Below are 20,047 nucleotides of genomic sequence, written 5' to 3'. Positions count from 1 at the left end.
CAAAGTGTCTCATTCCCTTAGAGAATGAGAACGCTAGAACGCTAATGGTGTGACTGACAGAGAAATCAAGATAAACTGACAAACTGTTCATGGGGGAAGACTGACTGTATAATAACATGATGATTTTTTTGATGGTGTATTCGGAACCCAGACTCTGAGTGGGACATTTGAGGTAAGGTAAATGAAAGGGCTGTGCCACGACAAGGCTTCAGAGGAGATACAACAGAGGCAGGAAGGATGTTGCAGGAACCCACATCATGTTAAACCTCTGACCGTCTACTTCCACCTAATTATAAGCAGGAACTTGCCAAACAAATTAAGTAACCCTCCAATCAACTGCTAAACAACTTTGTAATCTATTAGCACCTTGAAAATGAAGAACATATGTTGAAAAAAGTAGACAAATGGCATTTACATCTATAATGGCAGAATACTGTCATACTTGGTTTAAATTTCATAGATTAATGGTTTTTAGGAGAGGAAAAAAATTGTCTCTCTATCCTTCTAGATTCTTGCCTGAGATCCCCCGTACTTAAAAAGATAGATTAACAGAAAAAAAATTTTTCATACCTACAAGAGCTCCCACGAAGATATGAGACCCAAAGACAGCCAGGCAATCGAGGCTTACATACCATACTGAGCTAAGGAGAAAGAGGTAGGAGTCTGGGGCTTTAAAGGGGAGGAAGGCAATTCACAGGAAGAGGGGAAGAGCAAACGTTTGGTAAACAAACATTTGTCCTGCTATGCAGATAAGTCTCTCAGATGAAAAATGTGATCTCTGGTAATAGCTCTCTTCCTGGTACAGGACCCCTTTCTAAATTTTTAGGCAGTTAAGGAGGAGGTAAAAAGCCTTTCCTGAGTCTGCTGAGTCTTGACTGCCTTCAGCGCCAAATAATCCACATGCCAAAATGGCACATTTTGGGGTGGCATATTCTGCTCCCCTTCAGGTTTAAGAAATAGATGGTAAACATAAAAGTGCATTAATAAGGAAGGTAAATAGTTTAGAAATGTAGCACCGTGCCATAGCAGAGGGAGAAGTCTGCCACCTGCTGACAGAAAAACAGGATTGTATAATTTCCCTAATGACTGTTTTTTTTTTTAAAGGGTGAAAACCTATCAGGAAAGGTTCATGACATTAGATTTCAAATTAGTTATCACATGAAGATATAAATTACAACCTATAATTAAAAGAAGAATAAAGATTGGGCTTCCCTGGTGGCGCAGTGGTTGAGAGTCTGCCTGCCGATGCAGGGGACACGGGTTCGTGTCCCGGTCTGGGAAGCCGCGGAGCGGCTGGGCCCATGAGCCATGGCCGCTGAGCCTGTGCGTCTGGAGCCTGTGCTCCTCAACGGGAGAGGCCACAGCAGTGAGAGGCCCGAGTACCGCAAAAAAAAAAAAAAAAAAAAAAAAGAAGAATAAAGATTAAAATAGGATTTCAGATTCTCTGTATTTTTTTTTTAATATATTTATTTATTTAGTTTTGGCTGTGTTGGGTCTTTGTTGCTGTGCGCGGGTCTTCTCTAGTTGCAGCGAGGGGGGGCTGTTCTTCATTGCGGTGCGCGGGCTTCTCCTTGCAGTGGCTTCCCTTGTGGCGGAGCACGGGCTCTAGGCACGTGGGCTTCAGTAGTTGTGGTGGGCACGCTCAGTAGTTGTGGCACACGGGCTTAGCTGCTCCACAGCATGTGGGATCTTCCCGGACCAGGGCTCGAACCCGTGTCCCCTGAATTGGCAGGCGGATTCTTAACCACTGCACCACCAGGGAAGTCCCTCTGTATGCTTATTAATTTAATAATAATTATTAATATTAATACATTATTATTATTAATTTAATAATTATTTTAAAAACAAGTAAAATAGGAATATATGGAAATGATTTAACATAAATTACAGGGAACATTCAAACTGCTGTGAAAAATTAAGGATAACCCAAAACACTTGGCAAAATTATAAAATCTGTGGGGGAGGGAAAGTGATTTTCTGTCTATCCTTCTAGGTTCCTGGCTGAGACTCTGCTGTAATAAAAGACAGACTGAGAAAAACAAGTTGAATAACATATACAGTATACTTCCTGTATACATGAGAGATACCCAGGAAAACTGAGTTAACTCTCAAAATGGCCCAAGCCATCGCCTTAAATACCATCTCTAACTAAAGACAAAAGATGCTGGGCAGGGGAAAGCCAGGTTTTCAGGCAAAGCTCAGTAAATAAGGGTACGGTTGTCACGTGGAGTTAAGATCTTTAAGAGGTCTTATATAATATATATGGATTCAGTTGTTGCCCTCTTTCTGACAGAGAGAAGTAGACACCCCTACAAATGGAGATTTCCCTTGTAAGTGTAAATTGTTCTTATCAAAGGGTAACTTGCTTTTCAGAGTTTCTCTTGTGTCAGCTGTTTTTTAAAAAAATAATCAGCCTAAATAATCCTTATGCCACAGAGGCATATTTTGGGGTTACAAATTCTGCTCCCTTTCCAATCCTGTAGATTTCACCTCTGCAATCCTCTTTCTGTCCTCCTCTTTGAACTGCTCCCACAGCAGTCTAGAGAGCATAGTCATTCTCTTTACTCCAGGCTTATTTTAATTCCTGCTCATCCAGAGTGGCAGGTTTGCCACCCCAAGGTGTACCTCTTTGGCATAAAGATTATTTCGAGATGATTATTTCAAAGAAACAGCAGACACAAGAGAAGCTCTGAAAACAGAGTAGAAATTACCTTTTTGTAATGGAAATTTACATTTATGAAGGACATCTCCATTTGTGTGTCTCCCTTTGTACCAGGAAGAGAAGATGAGTAAAGCACAAGAAACATATTAATGGAGAATGCACTTAAATTTGTGTATCAACCCTAGGTCAGGCTTGCCATACTCCTCTTCTGCCGCAACTCTTAACAGGCTCCCACACAGTTCTTTTGTCTTTAGCTTTAGATGGTATAATTCTAAGGCATCCAGAAGTTACTCATTTTCCCCTGGTATCGCCCATGTGTACATGTTAATGAACTTCTGTTTGTTTTTCTCTTGTTAGTTTGTCTTGTTATGGGGTCCCCAGTGGAGAATTTAGAAAGGTGGAGGGAAAATTATTTTCTCCTCCCCTATACTTCTCTCCTCCTGGTCCGAGTAATGCTAATCCAGTGTACCTCAGCTACCAGGTTATTCATACTAAAATGCATTCCAGATCTTATTTATTTTAGAAAAACAAACTCAAAGGCTCTTTAGCAAATTAATTACAAACACCTGATAATAAAGATGCTTCTACAATGTGGTCCAAACACACTTTTTATAATGTTATTGCTTTTAACTAACCAGTTTTTAAAAATATATAAAATACATGCTCATGTTCTTTCAAACAGTATGAAACATTAAAGGATGAAAAAGTTGAAGGCTTCCTCCACAGTCTCATCCTCCCAAGTTTGACTCACCAGCAACAACTATAAACAGCTTCTAATATAGTTTTTCAAGAATTTCCAATAACAAGCATATACATGTATCTCTTTTGGAACCACAACTGTCCTCCAACTTGCTATTTTCCCCCTCGTTTGAGCTTTTGGTTTTTTTTTTAATTTAATTTTATTTATTTAGTTTTTATACAGCAGGTTCTTATTAGTCATCCATTTTATACACATCAGTATATACACGTCAATCCCAATCGCCCAATTCATCACACCACCACTACCACCCCCCAACTGCTGTCCCCCCTTGGTGTCCATACATTTGTTCTCTACACCTGTGTCTCTATTTCTGCCCTGCAAACTGGTTCATCTGTACCATTTTTCTAGATTCCACATATATGCATTAATATACAATATTTGTTTTTCTCTTTCTGACTTACTTCACTCGGTATGACAGTCTCTAGATCAATCCATGTCTCTACAAATGACCCAATTTCGTTCCTTTTTATGGCTGAGTAATATTCCACTGTATATATGCACCACATCTTCTTTATCTATTTGTCTGTCGATGGGCATTTAGGTTGCTTCCATGACCTGGCTATTGTAAATAGTGCTGCAATGAACATTGGGGTGCATGTGTCTTTTTGAATTATGGTTTTCTCTGGGTATATGCCCAGTAGTGGGATTGCTGGGTAATACGGTAATTCTGTTTTTAGTTTTTTAAGGAATCCATACTGTTCTTCATAGTGGCTGTATCAATTTACATTCCTACCAACAGCACAAGAGGGTTCCCTTTTCTCCACTTCCTCTCCAGCATTTGTTGTTTGTAGATTTTCTGATGATGCCCATTCTAACTGGTGCGAGGTGATACCTCATTGTAGTTTTGATTTGCATTTCTCTAATAATTAGTGTTGAGCAGCTTTTCATATGCCTCTTGGCCAACTCGTTTGAGCTTTTTAAAATGTTAACTCATGCAGATCTACTTTTTTGTTTCCAAAGCTGCACAATATTTTATTATACAAATGCACCATAATTTAACCATGCACTGTTATTTATTTAACCAATGTATACCACCTCCAGAGTAAATGAAAGTGCCCATTTTTCTACATCCTCATCACTCTGCTTTCTCTTCTTCACACAGTAATTTCTGGCAGCCCCAATTTTCACTATTTGTGAGCACAAGACTTGGAAGTCTTGTGACTTGTTAAATTTGTAATTTTGCTGAAGGCAAGAATTTGAATTGTTTACTTCAATGGTTCTCAAACTTTTGCAAGCCTCAGAATCACGGGGTGGGGTAGGGTGGGGGGGAGCTTGTTAAATGAAGAAAGTAAAAGGATCTAAGGATACGACAGCTTTTAGCCAGAAAACAAAATTCTTGAATAAATTAAAAATATTAGTATCTGGTTCAAGGGTGGCTCTGTCTGTCATGTAAATGAATTCACAACAAAAGGAATAAGCAAAAAAAAAAAAAGTTGTAAAGCTAAAACTTTTTCAGGAACTATTATAGCTAATATAAAAATGCCTCACTAGATAAGAGATCACACTTTTCACTGAAGTTGAAAATGTGGTTAACTTGCTGCATGAGGATAACACACAGGAAACATGACAAATGTGCTTTGAAAAGACAAAGTCATATGCCTGGTAGAAACATTTCCATACTTCCAAATTTGGAGATTCAAGATAACCTTGGATATTTTCTTTGCCAAAGTTAAGATTTTAATGTATTTTCCTTATTTGACAATATATTTTATTCAAATTGGACTAATCATGATTGCTACCCCTCAAATACCACCACATCCATCGAACATTACCCAATGTCATCTCCTGTTCCTTTGAACTCCACAAAGCCTTCTGTTGATCTCTCTCTCAAGACGTTTATACTCATTCATTCTAGAAGTACTGTTAGGACTTTAGCTTTTAAGCTAGTTGTGACATATTTGGGAGATTAGCTTCTAAATCTCATTAGCATGTATGATGGCAGTGGTCATGTGCAGGAGTTGTTTAAGATCTAGATATTTCAGGTGTGAATGAATAAATCTTTACTCTTGGGGTGGACAGAAGATCAAAGCTATTCAGAATTTGTATTCTCTACTGCTGTATTACCAGATACTTGGAATAGTTGGAATGCTCTGTTTTTCTACCAGCCTACTGACCACTGGTAATATTATATTATATACAGGTGTTTTCATTTGATTAAATATTGAATATTTACTGAATAGTCAATGATATGAAAAAAGATAGGGCACTGTGCTGTGGCATGGTAGACCGGTAATTACCTAATACACACCCTCCTCTTCTTCTTACTAATAGAATCTCAATTTTCTCAGAGGGTGGCAAGTTGCTCAATCAAAAAAAAGAAAATTCCTCAGCTTCACTTACAGTTAGGATGACCATACGATACTGTTCCCTCCAGTGATATGCAAGAAGAAAGTTTTGCTTATTAAATAAGTATTCTCCTCCCTGCCTCCTCCTTTCTGCTGCCTGGAAGATGGAGATGTTGGCCAGGACTACAACAGCCATCTTGTGACCATGAGAGAAGCCAAGGACATTTCAAAGACCTCTTCATATCCTTGTACCCTCTAATTAACACCAGCAACTGCCTATTTTTTGGACTTCTCGTTACAATAAAAAAATAAAATCTGAACTGTTTAATAAAGCCACTGATTTGGGGTCTCTGTTTCTCTTAGTCAAGTACAATTAATAAAAAAGGATGACAAAGAACTATGCACCAATCCAGACTCTTCAAGAATATACATTACAGTAAACAATATGAGTATATAAATTGCTAAATTATGAGAAATCATCAGGAAATGCCACAGGAGTTCAGGGAATATGCTTCACAGAACAAATCAAGAACTCAAAACAGGTGCTAAAAGGTCATAAATTTCTGCACTGATATAAATTAGATGAAAGTTGAGTTACAGAAATATTTTAAAAGCCTATGTGATAGTGTTGATCCACTAAAGCAGCTGTTTGAATCTTGGTTTCCCCCACTCCCTTTTCTAAATATATCTAAATATAGACCCAATAGTGGGCTTTCCACTTAGAATAGTACCCAGAAAACGTTTGATACTATCTTTAGAAGAAAGGAAGAAGTTTTTGTTAGAAGTTTATCTCCAGGAAGGAAACACACTGAAGTTTCAAAAACAGCACCAGCTATTTAAGGAATAACTCCTGATGTTCACAAGGAAGCCATAAGTACTTGAGATGTGTTTAAATTAAAAATGACAAATTTTAACTGGTTGGGGAACTTCCAGTGACAGTTCCATCCCTCCTATTCCTGCTGTCCAAGTAATTTCCACCCTCTTTGTTGCTCTTTAGGGAATAGTGTTGAGACTATACATTTGTTCTGGTTTTGTGCTTCCATTTTATTTCATTTGTTAGATACTTCCACCTTGGGAGAATTCCCCACCCCTAAATTTATAGATATAACTCTATAAATATACATAAATTGTATTTATACAATATATACATATACATATGTCACTGTATAAATTTAAGGTATACAGCATAATGATTTTACATACATATATTGTGAAATGATTTCTGCAGTAAGTTTACTTAGCATCCATCATCTCATATAGATACAATAAGAAAGCCAAAAAAAAAAAAGTCTCTGTGATGAGAACTTTTAGGATTTAATCTCTTAGCAGCCTTCCTATATATCCTACAGCAGTATTAGCTATAGTCATTACGTTGTACATTATAACCCTAGTACTTATTTATCTTATAACTAAGTTTGTACCTTTAATAAAGGATATGAGAAGAACTGAATAAGATTAAACCAGCTCATCTTTTTTTGTAATTAGTTTTCTATTGGAGAAAAATAAGTAATCTGCTGGTAAAAAGTAAAACCAGAATATATTCTGGTAATACAAAAGAAACAAAAAAGAAAACAGTTGATATATAAAAATTGGAAGGAGGTGCCATTTAGTAGGAGAAATTAAGTCAACTGGACAGAAGTAAAGAACAAAGTAAGTAGAGACAGTGCAGGGCTGAAAATATGACATAATGTAAATTAAAATATGCAGAAATAAGTGGATGCTATAAATCAGTGAGTAGTACAGTCGGCCATCCATATCTGTCAGTTCCACATCAGCGATTCAACCAACAAAGGACTGAAAATATGTGGGGGAAAAAATTCCAGAAAGTTCCAAAACGTAAAACTTGAATTTGCTGCTTACTGGCAACAATTTACATAGCACTTACATTGTATTTACAACTCTTTACATACCATTTACATTGTATTAGGTATTAGAGATAACCTAGAGATGATTTAAAGTATATAGGAGGTTGTGTATAGGTTATAAGTAAATACTACAGCATTTTATAAAAGGGTCTTGAGCATCCTTGGACTTTGGTATCCAAGCAGGTCCTGGAACCAATCCCCCATGGATAGCGAGGGGCTACTATTCACTCTTAGAGAGAGGGATGTTCCTTATTCCTTTAAAAAGGCATCTGTCCACCTGTGTTCTCTATCCCCTACCTTCCTATCTCCTCTAGAACTCAGCTTGATTTTCCCTCTCCCTCTCTCTCATTTTTTTTGGCCAAGCTGTGGGGCTTGGGAGATCTTATTTCCCCAACCAGGTACTGAACCTAGACCATGGCAGCCGAGCGCTAACCACTGGACCACCAGGGAACTCCCTTCCTCCTCTCTCACTTCTTTAAGCACTCGTTTTTCACTGCCATCCTGCCTGCCAACGTGGTCACGTGCCAACCATTCAGAACCAAAACCAAACCAAACATACACTGACGGCACAAGTATTTTTGTACTCAACAATCACTTTCTGGTCTTCTTCACTCCATTGTTCTTCTAGTGGCTGTCCAACCCACAAGGCTTTCAGTCAATTTTTGATCTGTGCAGACTGACACTTCTGCCTCTGCCCCTTCTTTTGGAAACATGTCCTGTTACCCCATCTCTGAGATCTCTGTTTTCTTTACTGAACATCCACTATATGTCAGTATTCTCAAGTTTTCTTTTTTCATTTTGCTGCAAAGTTATGGGTGAGAAATTATTATCATTTCCACTATTACTGCCAAGAGGCTAGACACTTGAGAAAGTAGTTTCTAGTCCCAGTTTATCTTTGCAACTCCAGCACTACATTTTCAGTTGCTGTTGCTAATAATAACAGGTAATGTATATACTATATATTACTATGGGCCAATATATGGCAACAAATGCTTTTCTAAGCATTTTACTTATTTTAACTAATTTATGGACATTTCTACTTGGCTAAACAGGACAAAGTGAACTTACAACATGTTCCACATTGTCCCTGCCTCCTCTTTCTTTCCCCCTTTTTATCTTGGCTAATAATGTAGCCAGTATCACCATTTAGCTTGTAATCCCCCCCACCCCTGTGATTAATCTCTTTATTTAATGATCATAAATAATGATAAGCTCACAAATGATAGCAATTATGTCCACTGTGTTATTTCATGTAATCTTCACAACTATCCCATGAAATAGGTAGTATTATCATCTTCCAATTAATAGATGAAGAAACAGACTCAGAGGAGTTAAATAACTTGCCCAAGATCACACAGCTTGATAAATGAGAAAGCCTACATTCAAAGCTAGGTTTGTATGAGTCCAGAGTTTGTAGTGCCACTAAATCCTGCTGATTTTACCTCTGAAATGTTTATCCTCTGATCGCTCGTCTCCTAGTCTAGACCCTAATCATCTTTCACAATGAATACTGCCAACAACCTCCTAAATTATTTCCTTCTTTCCAGGCTCTCCGCTTTCACCCTATCTTGTCTAAGTGATCTGTATAAAATATAGTTTTGAACATGCAACTATCCTGTTTAAAAACCTTTCATGGCCCCCTATAGGCAAAGCCTTTAGAATGGCTTTACAAGATTCCTTTACAATTTGGCCTCTTTGCCCACATTCCCCATCTCTTCCTTCCAAATACACATCTGTGGCTTCCTGGTGTCGCAGTAGTTAAGAATCCCCCTACCGGGCTTCCCTGGTGGCGCAGTGGTTAAGAATCCGCCTGCCAATGCAGGGGACCAGGGTTCGTGCCCCAGTCCGGGAAGATCCCACGTGCCGTGGAGTGGCTAGGCCCATGAGCCACAACTACTGAGCCTGCACGTCTGGAGCCTGTGCTCCGCAATGGGAGAGGCCGCGACAGTGAGAGGCCCGCGCACCGCGATGAAGAGTGGCCCCTGCTCTCTGCAACTGGAGAAAGCCCTCGCACAGAAACGAAGACCCAACACAGCCAAAAATAAATATAAAATAAATAAATTTAAGAATCCGCCTACCAATGCAGGGGACAGGGTCTCGATCCCTGGTCCAGGAAGATCCCACATGCTGCAGAGCAACTAAGCCCGTGCGCCACAACTACTGAGCCTGCGCCCTAGAGCTTGCGAGCCACAACTACTGAGCCCACGTGCCACAACTACTGAAGCCCACCCTCCCTAGAGCCCATGCTCCGCAACAAGAGAAGCCACCACAATGAGAAGCCTGGGCACCACAACCAAGAGTAGCCCCTGCTCACCGCAACTAGAGAAAGCCCGCGCGCAGCAACGAAGACCCAACGCAGCCAAAAATAAATTAACTAACTAATTAAAAAACAAAAACACATCTGTATATTATGCTGTAGCCACAAGACTACTTGTCCCCATGCCTGAATTAATATAACATTATGTATATATAAAGATTGACTGATTTCTATACTACAAACAATGGGCCTTAATTATTTTCACAAAGATGGCAAACTGTTCTTATAATGGCTTCATTGTGGATTTTGTGAAAGCATTGATTTTTACCTCTACCTGGTTTAGAGGAGAAGTGATAGACTAATCCACAGTCTAAGTACATACAAGAAGGTATGGCAATGTGGGTTTTTTCCCCACATTTGTATTATACATTTTTGGTTTGGAACAAAAGGAAGCCACCAAAGTTTTCTATGCAGGACAGCAACATAAACAAAATGAAATTTTTGAGATAAAAACATTTGCTGCTATGAGTACAGAGATGGAGAAAGACTATGTAATAATAATCTAAGACTAATTTAACCCTACCAATAAACAAAACTATTGGCATATGAGATATGTGGGAATTAACATTTTTTTCTTTTTACTTTTAATTTTGGAAAAATATTTCTGTATTCAACCTAGGGCCAATAGCAAACAACGGGACAAAAAGTTCCTTTGATCAATTAGAACATATGATTGGTCTAAGTATTCTAACATGAACCTAAAATGATATTATTTAGTACAGCGGTAAACTGTCAACTGACTTTGCAGTTTACCCAGAAGTTCACGCGTGTAGTACCTCATCCGGAGTATACACGGGATTCTTCACTCCAGGAAGTATATTAGAATGCAACTCACTGAGAAAACTGTCTTGGCGAGTGGGCTCTAATTAAAAAACAAAAACCTAAAAACATCCCCAACTTTGGAGAAAATATTGCTTATAATGTACCTCAAGAGGAATTCTTCAAACACTGTCTTACAATAAAATTGGAAATAAATTTCTAAAACGTTATGTAAGAGGCTTGCGGGGAAAAAATGAACACGAAGGTACACCCCGGCAGTTTGAGACAAGAAGGAATAACATTCAAATACAAAATATACTACTTTGAACTCCAGTTGGGTTAACTGGCATTCCTTTAATTAACCACTGAGAAGTTACACCTTGTCATAATCGAACTCATCCTAGCCACGATACAAAAAAAAAAAAACCCCTCATCAGAATGGGATTGTTGCAACGATTTGACGCGGGATGAGGGAAGGAGAAATCTGCCCAGAAACGTCCGTTTATTTCTCGAAAAAACGGGTTTTTGCAGCGGGAGGCAGCTTGTTTCCGAAGCACCTATTTTGCTGCCTTTTTGTTTCAAATGGAGACATAACAAAGCCCATGGGAAGCCGAGCGCCGCCGTCGAGGGTCCAAACCAGGTCACCTGGCCGCGGGGTGGCCGCACGCGGGGCGAACGGCTCCCCTGTGGGCCCCTCTCATTCCAGCAGCGGTCGGCATGTGAAGGCGAGGCCGGACGGACCACCCGCGGCCCCCTAAGCGCTCCGTAGCGACGAGCCCCCATACTCACCATCTCGATGATCTTGGTCTTCCGGCCCGTCTTTCTCTTCAAGGTGAAAATGTACTGGGCCAACACCGCCCCCGCCACGACGGCGCACACGCTGGCGCTCGCTACCGCGCCCACCCTCGCCACCGCGGATCGGTCCATGGACGGGACCTCCCGCGCCTCGCGTTCCAAGAAAAGAGGTCGCTAGGTGGCTGCGGGCCTCGGAAACGCCAGCCAGTGAAGAAGCCCCGACGCCCCGCCCTGCTTGCATGAGCCCCGCCCCCAGGAAAGCCCCACCCACGAGCGCCCAGTGGCGGGAAGCCGGAGGGAGGAGGAGGGACTAGCCTGCGTGGGCGGCGAAGGTGGGGAAGCGGATCTTCTCAGAACCTGGGTCCGAGAGACTGAGGACAGAAAACGGGACTTGGAATTAATTCTCTCTCTCTCTGCTAATGAGGACCAGGCAGTGGTTCATTCCAGCCCCGCCCAGTAGAAATCTGATTCTAACCATCACTCAGAAAATATCCTCTGCCTTCCACCCGCCTCTGACGCTCAGGACTACAACCCCCAGAAGGCATCCGGGCTCAGCTATCTGACTTGCGCAATAGCTTGGCTGTAAAGTGCTGTGACAGATTGCAGGGTGCAGCTAAGAAAACAAGGGAGTAAAAAGGTGACCTACAGAATGTGAGAAAATATTTGCAAACCGTTTATCTGATAAGGGGTTAGTATCCAGATTATGTTAAAAAATTATGTCAATAACAAAAAACAACCCTATTAAAAAATAGGCAAAAGCCTCAAATAGACAATTGGCCAAGAAGCTTACGAAAAGATACTCGATATCACAAATCAGGAAAATGCGAATCAAACCCACAGTGACATATCACCTCACACAAGTTAGGACAACCATTGTCAAAAAAACAAAAGTGTTGGTGAGGATGTGAATTGGAACCCTATCTGCTGCAAAACTATGTGCCTATATACTACTGTATTGTACCTTTAAAAATTGTTATGTTGGTAAATTTTACGTTATGCGTTTTATGCCACACACATAAAAACTTGCTATGACAACACAGCAAAGGTGGCTTGAAGTTAGGCTGGAACAAGTAGGTGTTCGTCCTTTTTCTCCTACATCTCAGTCAGTCATCACCTCTTCCATCATTTTCTCTTTGTGAGTAGCAGGACTTGTTCTCACCTTCCTGGTCTCTTTCAAGGGACGCATGCAGTTTCCTCTGCTTTTCTCTGGGGATGACAGGAAGGGGATGCAGTGGAACTACTTGTGGGGGGGAATCACGCCAGCTCTGTGATGCTACTTGGTGAGGTGCTCTCTTTGCCCGGGACATGGAAGAAGTTGGAGCAGGAGAATAAGAGGGAGCAGTAAGGGTTGTTTTCTCTGCATCCTCTGCTCTTGCTCTAGTCATTCCAGCCCAGGGACCCTGGCAGGTGTTCTGCTTAAAGGGAAATTTGTGGAGAGTTCGTAGAAAGGTGGGATAGAGCTCACCTGAGCAGGCATCTGGTAAGAAAACAAGTCTGGAATTAACCACTGGGTGCATGAATGCCTTTTGCAGAACTGGGAAACACATGGTGGCTACTATCAGTCCATATGTTTGGTTTCTCTCTTGTTATTTTAACTTTTTAAGTATGTAAATCTTTGTTTTTCAGTAAATTATTGTCTACAGTGATACATGATGCCACTTGGGACAGCAGGAACCATGGGAAAAATATGCAGGAATTTGATGTAAATTTATGAATTTTGCTATGCATGACCTTACACTTTGCTCTGATAGGATAATTGGCTTGGCCTTGGTTTGAAGTAGTTAAGTAGTGTTCTTGTGAGGAAGAGCCACTTGTTGGATGTGGGTTTAAAATCTCCTCACACTAACACTCCTGTTAAAAATTAAAACAACGGAAAGCAAAACTAAAAATACACCACTGACACCTGCTCTCTCATTTCTTTGGATATTAAGTTGTGGGATGGTGACAGCATACAAGAAACTAAAGAGCAGGAAGAAAGCAGGCAGAAGCTAGCTTCTGCCATTAGCTGTGCTTAGAGGAGTAATGTCATATCTCTAGGCTTTGCTTTCTTATCCTGCAAAAGGAAAAAACCAAATGATTTTGGACACCTCTTAGCTATTAAAACTCTTTGATTAGAAAGTAATGGTCTTTTTCATGCCCTGGAACTTGGCAGAGGTCCTAGGAAAAAGAAGAGGGAAGTCCTGCTATAAAGAAACATCCACGTAAGGCAATCAAGTGTCACTTCAACCAGTGCTTCTCAAATGTTGGGGTGAATGTGAACCACCTCGGGCTGTTGTTTGGGGTGAGGCCAAGATTCCACATTTCTAACAAGCTCTTGGGTGTTGCTGATGCTCCTCGTCTGGGCACTACACTTTCAGTAGCAAGGAACTAAGTTGTGATTGGGGGGCTTTAAGAGACTTTAAGGAGCTCACAAATGGAGGGAGGGGTGGCTAAAGAGAATTGATAGAACAGGAGAAACAAGAAGGAATTAAAGTTTGCCAATGTTATTTTGTCAACAGAAATAGATCTTCAGTTTTATGTTTTTTGTGTTTTTTTTGCGGTACTGGGCCTCTCACTGTTGCGGCCTCTCCCGCTGCGGAGCACAGGCTCCAGAGGCGCAGGCTCCAGACGCGCAGGCTCAGCGGCCATGGCTCATGGGCCCAGCTGCTCCGCGGCATGTAGGATCTTCCTGGACTGGGGCACGAACCTGCGTCCCCTGCATCAGCAGGCGGACTCTTAACCACTGCGCCACCAGGGAAGCCCAAGTTTTATGTTTGAAGTCCATGGGAAATTGTCTATTTGATATAGACAATGTTGGAAAGTTAGTTTTGCTTAATGGAGACATTTTTCTCTTCATTCTAGCAACTTGACAGAATTTTTTTTTTAAACATCTTTATTGGGGTATAATTGCTTTACAATGGTGTGTTAGTTTCTGCTTTATAACAAAGTGAATCAGCTATAACATATACATATGTTCCCATATGTTCTTCCCTCTTTGACAGAATTTTTTTCACTAACGAAGGTGTTCAAGGCCTTTGTCACATTACAGCTATTTTTACCTGATACAATTACTTCTTGTTTGAAGTTATTTAAATTCAAACAGAAGCCATGTCTCTTATCTAAGCATTTTGATTTTGTATATATTATTCAATAGCCTTGACTGAAGAAGAAAAATCTCTTGCACCACTGCTTGGGTGTTTTATATGTTTCTCTAGGCAGGGCACATGAGGTTTTCTCTTCTGTTCCACATGAGCAGACAGTAAGACCTCTTCAGATGTTGGCAGATCTTCCCTTCCCTATTTTATCTCCGTGAGGACTCTTCTGAACTGGCTCCTGCAGACTGTGTGCAAAGGATCACTTACTTGTTGGTTAGCCTATTGATTTCTGTCCTTGGCTGTGACTCCAAATGGAGCTTGTGCCCCCAAGTCTTCATTATTTATGGTGAATCAGCAGCATTTGATATAGCTGGTTACTCCCTCTTTCTAGATACACTTTAAAAAAAATAGGTCACGGGCTTCCCTGGTGGCGCAGTGGTTGAGAGTCCGCCTGCCGATGCAGGGGACGCGGGTTCGTGCCCTGGTCCGGGAAGATCCCACATGCCGCGGAGTGGCTGGCCCGTGACCCATGGCTGCTGAGCCTGCGCGTCCGGAGCCTGTGCTCCGCAACGGGAGAGGCCACAGCAGTGAGAGGCCCACATAGCGCCAAAAAAAAAAAAAAAAAAAAAAAAATAGGTCACAATGGTATTATTTTTATTTTGTATTATTATTATTATTTTTTGGCCGCACCACTTGTGGGATCTTAGTTCCCTGACCAGGGATTGAACCTGTGCCCTCGGCAGTGAAAGTGCAAAGTCCTAACCACTGGACTGCTAGGGAATTCCCTAGATACACTTTTTTTTCCCACTTCCTTCCAGATAACATTCCTGGTTTTCCTTTGATCTCCTTAGATGCCCCTGTTCAGTTTTCTGGTGACTCCTCTTCTCCCTGACCTCTACAGTACCCTAGAGCCCAGTCCTTTTGCCTCTTCATTTCTCTATACCTCAGTCACTAAGAGATCTCCTTCTGTTTTTATGACTTTAAGTATCATGTATATTCTGATTACTCTCTTTCCCAGAGCTGCATCCTGCACAGGTATATCCAATTTTTTATTTGGAACCGCCACTGAGATGTCTAATTGACATCCACACTTAATGTGTACAAAGCTGAACTCATTATACCTTCCTGCCTAACGTCTGCTACTCACTGTATTCTCCGTCTCAATAATAGAATTTCATCTGTACAGTTACTCGAGTCAAAACTTTGGAGTCATCCTTGACGTCTCTCTCAAACACACCATCTGGATCCAAAATACATCCAGAATCAGACAACTTCTCACCTCCACTTCAACCATTTTGGTCTATTCTACCATCATCTCTTGACTGGATTACTGCAGTAGCCTTCTAAAAAATTTTCCCTCCAAAATCTATCCATGCTCCTTCACAGTCTGTTCCATGCGTGGTATCCATAGTGATCCTTTGTACAGTACATCAAATCATATCACCCCTTTGCTCAAAACCCTCCAATGGTTCCCCAGTCCACTCATAGTAAAAGCTAAAGTCCTCACAATGGGCTGTAAGTATATGTATTCCTATAGTCTCCTTTATCTTCTTTTAATATTTGATCAAAAGTTACTTTCTCAGTGATCATTACCCTGGCCACACTATATGTAATTTCAGTCCTTCCAGCTCGGGCAATTCTGATCCCCATCACTCTTACCATAGCACTTACTGTCTCTAACAGACTGACAGACTAGTATAGAATTTATTCATTATGTTTATTGTGTCTCTCTTCCTGATACAATAACCTCCTTAACGGCAGAGATTTTTGTTTTCTGATGTATTTTTGGCTTTAGAACTGTACCTAGAAACAAGAAAGAAATTACATCATATGTGAAAATAAGGATAAATCTGGAAGACAGTATGCTAAGTGAAATATGCCAGCTTCAAAGAAGAACAAATACTGCATGATTTCACTTAAATGAGGTGTCAAAAACGGACAAACTCATAGAAAGAAACAGAATAGAATGTGGTTACTAGGGTTCAGGGGACAGAGACATGGGGAGCTGCTGTGCAACAGCTATAAAATTTTAGTTATGCAGGATGAATAAGTTCTACAGATTTGCTGTGCCACATGTGTCTATAATTAATAATACTATATTGTGTACTTTAAAAAATTTAGAGGATAGATCTCATGTTAAGTCTTTATTATACACACATTAAAAAAAAGGGGGCTGTACTGGGCTTCCCTGGTGGCGCAGTGGTTGAGAGTCCGCCTGACAATGCAGGGGACACGGGTTCGTGCCCCGGTCTAGGAGGATCCCACATGCCACGGAGCGGCTGGGACCGTGAGCCATGGCCGCTGAGCCTCTGCTCCGCAGCGGGAGAGGCCACAACGGTGAGAGGCCCACGTACCGCAAAAAAAAAAAAAAAAAAGTGTACCAAATTACATTCCCATTAACAGTGTACAAGGGCTCCCTTACCTCCACATTCTCAACATTTCTTATTTGTGGTCTTTTTGAAGATAGCCATTCTGATAGTTGTGAGGTGATATCTCATTGTGTTTTTTTTTTTTGCGGTACACGGGCCTCTCACCGTTGCGGCCTCTCCCGTTGCGGAGCACAGGCTCCGGATGCGCAGGCTCAGCGGCCATGGCTCACGGGCCCAGCCGCTCTTGCGGCATCCTCCCGGATCGGTGCACGAACCTGTGGCCCCCTGTATCGGCAGGCAGACTCTCAACCACTGCGCCACCAGGGAAGCCCCTCATTGTTGTTTTTGATTGCATTTCTCCGATGATTAATGATTTTGAGCCATCTTTTCATGTGCCTGTTGGCCATCTGTATGCCTTCTTTGGAAAAATGTCTATTCAGGTCTTCTGACAATTTTTTAATCGGGTTGTTTTTCTTTATAAATTTATTTATTTATTTTTGGCTGCATTGGGTCTTCGTTGCTGTGCACAGGCTTCTCATTGCGGTGGCTTCTCTTGTTGTGGAGCACAGGCTCTAGGAGCGCGGGCTTCAGTAGTTGCAGCACACACGGGCTCAGTAGTTGTGGCTCACGGGCTCTAGAGCACAGGCTCCATAGTTTTGGTGCACAGGCTTAGTTGCTCTGCGGCGTGTGGGATCTTCCCAGACCAGGGATCGAATCCATGTCCCCTGCACTGGCAGGCAGATTGTTAACCACAGCACCACCAGGGAAGTCCTGGGTTTTTTTTTTTTTGGGGGGGGGAAGTGGGGTTGTTTGTTTTATTGATGTTGAGTTGTATGAGCTGTTTATATATTTTGGATATTAACCCCTTATTGGTCATAGCACTTGCAAATATTTTTCTCCCATTCAGTAGGTTGTCTTTTCATTTTGTCAATGGTTTCCTTTGCTGTGCAAATGCTTTTAAGTTTAACTAGGTCCCATTTGTTTATTTTGGATTTTGTTTCTTTTGCCTTAGGAGACAGATCCAAAAAAACATTGCTATGATTTATGTCAAAAGTGTTCCACTTACGTTTTCATCTAGGAGTTTTATGGTTTCCAGTTTTACATTTAGGTCTTTACTGCATTGTGAGCTTATTTTTGTATATGGTGGTAGAAAATGTTCTAATTTCATTTTTTTTACATGTAGCTGCCCAGTTTTCCCAGCATCACTTATTGAAGAGACTGTCTTTTCTTCATTGTATATTCTTGCCTCCTTTATCATAGACTGACCATAGATGCGTGGGTTTATTTCTGGGCTATCTATTCTGTTCCATTGATTTATGTATCTGTTTTTGTGCCAGTACCATACTGTTTTGATTACTGTAGCTCTGTAGTATAGTCTGGAGTCAGGAGCATGATACTTCTAGCTCTCTTCTTCTTCCTCAAGGACTGTTTTGGCTATGTGGGGTCTTTTTGCATTTCCATACAAACTTTAAAATTATTTGTTCTATTTCTGTAAAAATTCCATTGATATTTTGATAGGGACTGCATGAATCGTAGATTGCCTTGGGTATGTATGGTCATTTAACAACATTAATTCTTCCAATCCATGAACATGTATGTACTTTCTATCTGTTTGTGTTGTCTTCAACTTCTTTCATCAGTGTCTTCTACTTTTCCAAGTACAGGTCTTTTACCTCCTTAGGTAGGTTTATTCCTAGGTATTTTATTCTTTTTGATTCAATTGTAAATGGGATTGTTTCCTTAATTTCTCTTTCAGATAGTTCCTTGTTAGGTTATATGGTATAAAAGCAACAGATTTCTGTATTTTGTATCCTTCAACTTTACTGAATTCATTGATGATTTTTGGTGGCACCTTTAAGATTTTCTATGTGTAGTATCATGTCATCTGCAAACAATGAAGTTTTACTTCTTCCTTTCCAATTTGGATTCCTTTTCTTTCCTTTTTTTTTCTTGTCTGACTGCTGTGGCTAGGAATTCCAATACTATGCTGAATAAAAGTGGTGAGAGTGGGCATCTTTGTCTTGTTCCTGATCTTAGAGGAAATACTTTTAGCTTTTCACCATTGAGTATGATGTTAGCTGTGGGCTTATAATATATGGCCTTTATTATGTTGCAGTATGTTCCTTCTATACACAATTTCTGGAGACTTTTTTTTTTATCATAAATGGATGTTAAATTTTGTCAAAAGCTTTTGAGGTGATCATGTGTTTTTTTATTCTTCATTTGTTAATGTGGTGTATCACATTGATTGATTTGTGGATATTGAAAAAATCCTTGCATCCCTGTGTAAATCTCACTTGATCCTTTTAGATTCATTAAAAGATATATGATCCTTTTAATGTATTGTTGGATTTGGTTTGCTAATATTTTGTTGAGAATTTCAACAATGTTTCATCTATGTTCATCATGATATTGGCCTGTAATTTTCTTTTTTGTATGACATCTTTGTCTAGTTTTGTTATCAGAGTGATGCTGGCCTCACATATTGAGTTTGGAAGCATTCCTTCCTCTGCAATTTTTTTGGAATAGTTTGAGAATGATAGGCATTAAATCTTCTCTAAATGTTTGGTAGAATTCACCTATGAAGCCACCTAGTCCTGGATGTTTTTTGGGGGAGTTTTTTTTTTTTTAATTCCTGATTCAATTTCATTACTGGTAATTAATTTGTTCATATTTTCTATTTCTTCTTGGTTCAGTCTTGGGGGATTGTACATTTCTAGGATTTTGTCCATTTCTTCCAAATTGTCCATTTTATTGGCATAGAGTTGTTTGTACTAATCTCTTATGATCCTTTGTATTTCTGTGTTTTGGTTGTAACTTCTCCTTTTTTTAAAAAAATTTATTTATTTACTTTTGGCTGTGTTGGGTCTTCATTTCTGTGCGAGGGCTTTCTCTAGTTGTGGCAAGCGGGGTCCACTCTTCATCGCGGTGCACGGGCCTCTCACTATCGCGGCCTCTCGTTGCGGAGCACAGGCTCCAGACGCACAGGCTCAGTAGTTGTGGCTCATGGGCCTAGTTGCTCCGCGGCATGTGGGATATTCCCAGACCAGGGCTCGAGCCCGTGTCCCCTGCATTAGCAGGCAGATTCTCAACAACTGCGCCGCCAGGGAAGCCTGTAACTTCTCCTTTTTCATTTCTGATTTTATTGATTTGGGCCCTCT

General features: G+C 40.6%; 1 protein-coding gene across 5 annotated transcripts in view; it reads right to left on the bottom strand.

Moving 5' to 3' along the window:
* NT5C3A (5'-nucleotidase, cytosolic IIIA) overlaps nt 1–11,703 on the bottom strand; it is a 41,877-nt gene extending 30,174 nt beyond the window's left edge. Inside the window, exon 1 of one of the 5 annotated variants that reach the window (XM_032642376.1) lies at nt 11,438–11,703. In XM_032642376.1, the coding sequence (XP_032498267.1) occupies nt 11,438–11,575 (138 nt within the window). In that variant the 5' untranslated portion in view covers nt 11,576–11,703. The remainder of the gene's footprint in view (nt 1–11,437) is intronic. The other 4 variants (XM_032642383.1, XM_032642378.1, XM_032642382.1 and 1 more) reach the window with 4 other exon arrangements.
* Nucleotides 11,704–20,047: the final 8,344 nt, after the last annotated feature.

This window comes from Phocoena sinus, chromosome 9, assembly GCF_008692025.1.
Source record: "Phocoena sinus isolate mPhoSin1 chromosome 9, mPhoSin1.pri, whole genome shotgun sequence".
Classification (NCBI taxonomy): domain Eukaryota; kingdom Metazoa; phylum Chordata; class Mammalia; order Artiodactyla; family Phocoenidae; genus Phocoena; species Phocoena sinus.
The sequence above is the reverse complement of the archived record's forward strand: the minus strand, read 5'-3'. Positions and strand labels throughout refer to the sequence as shown.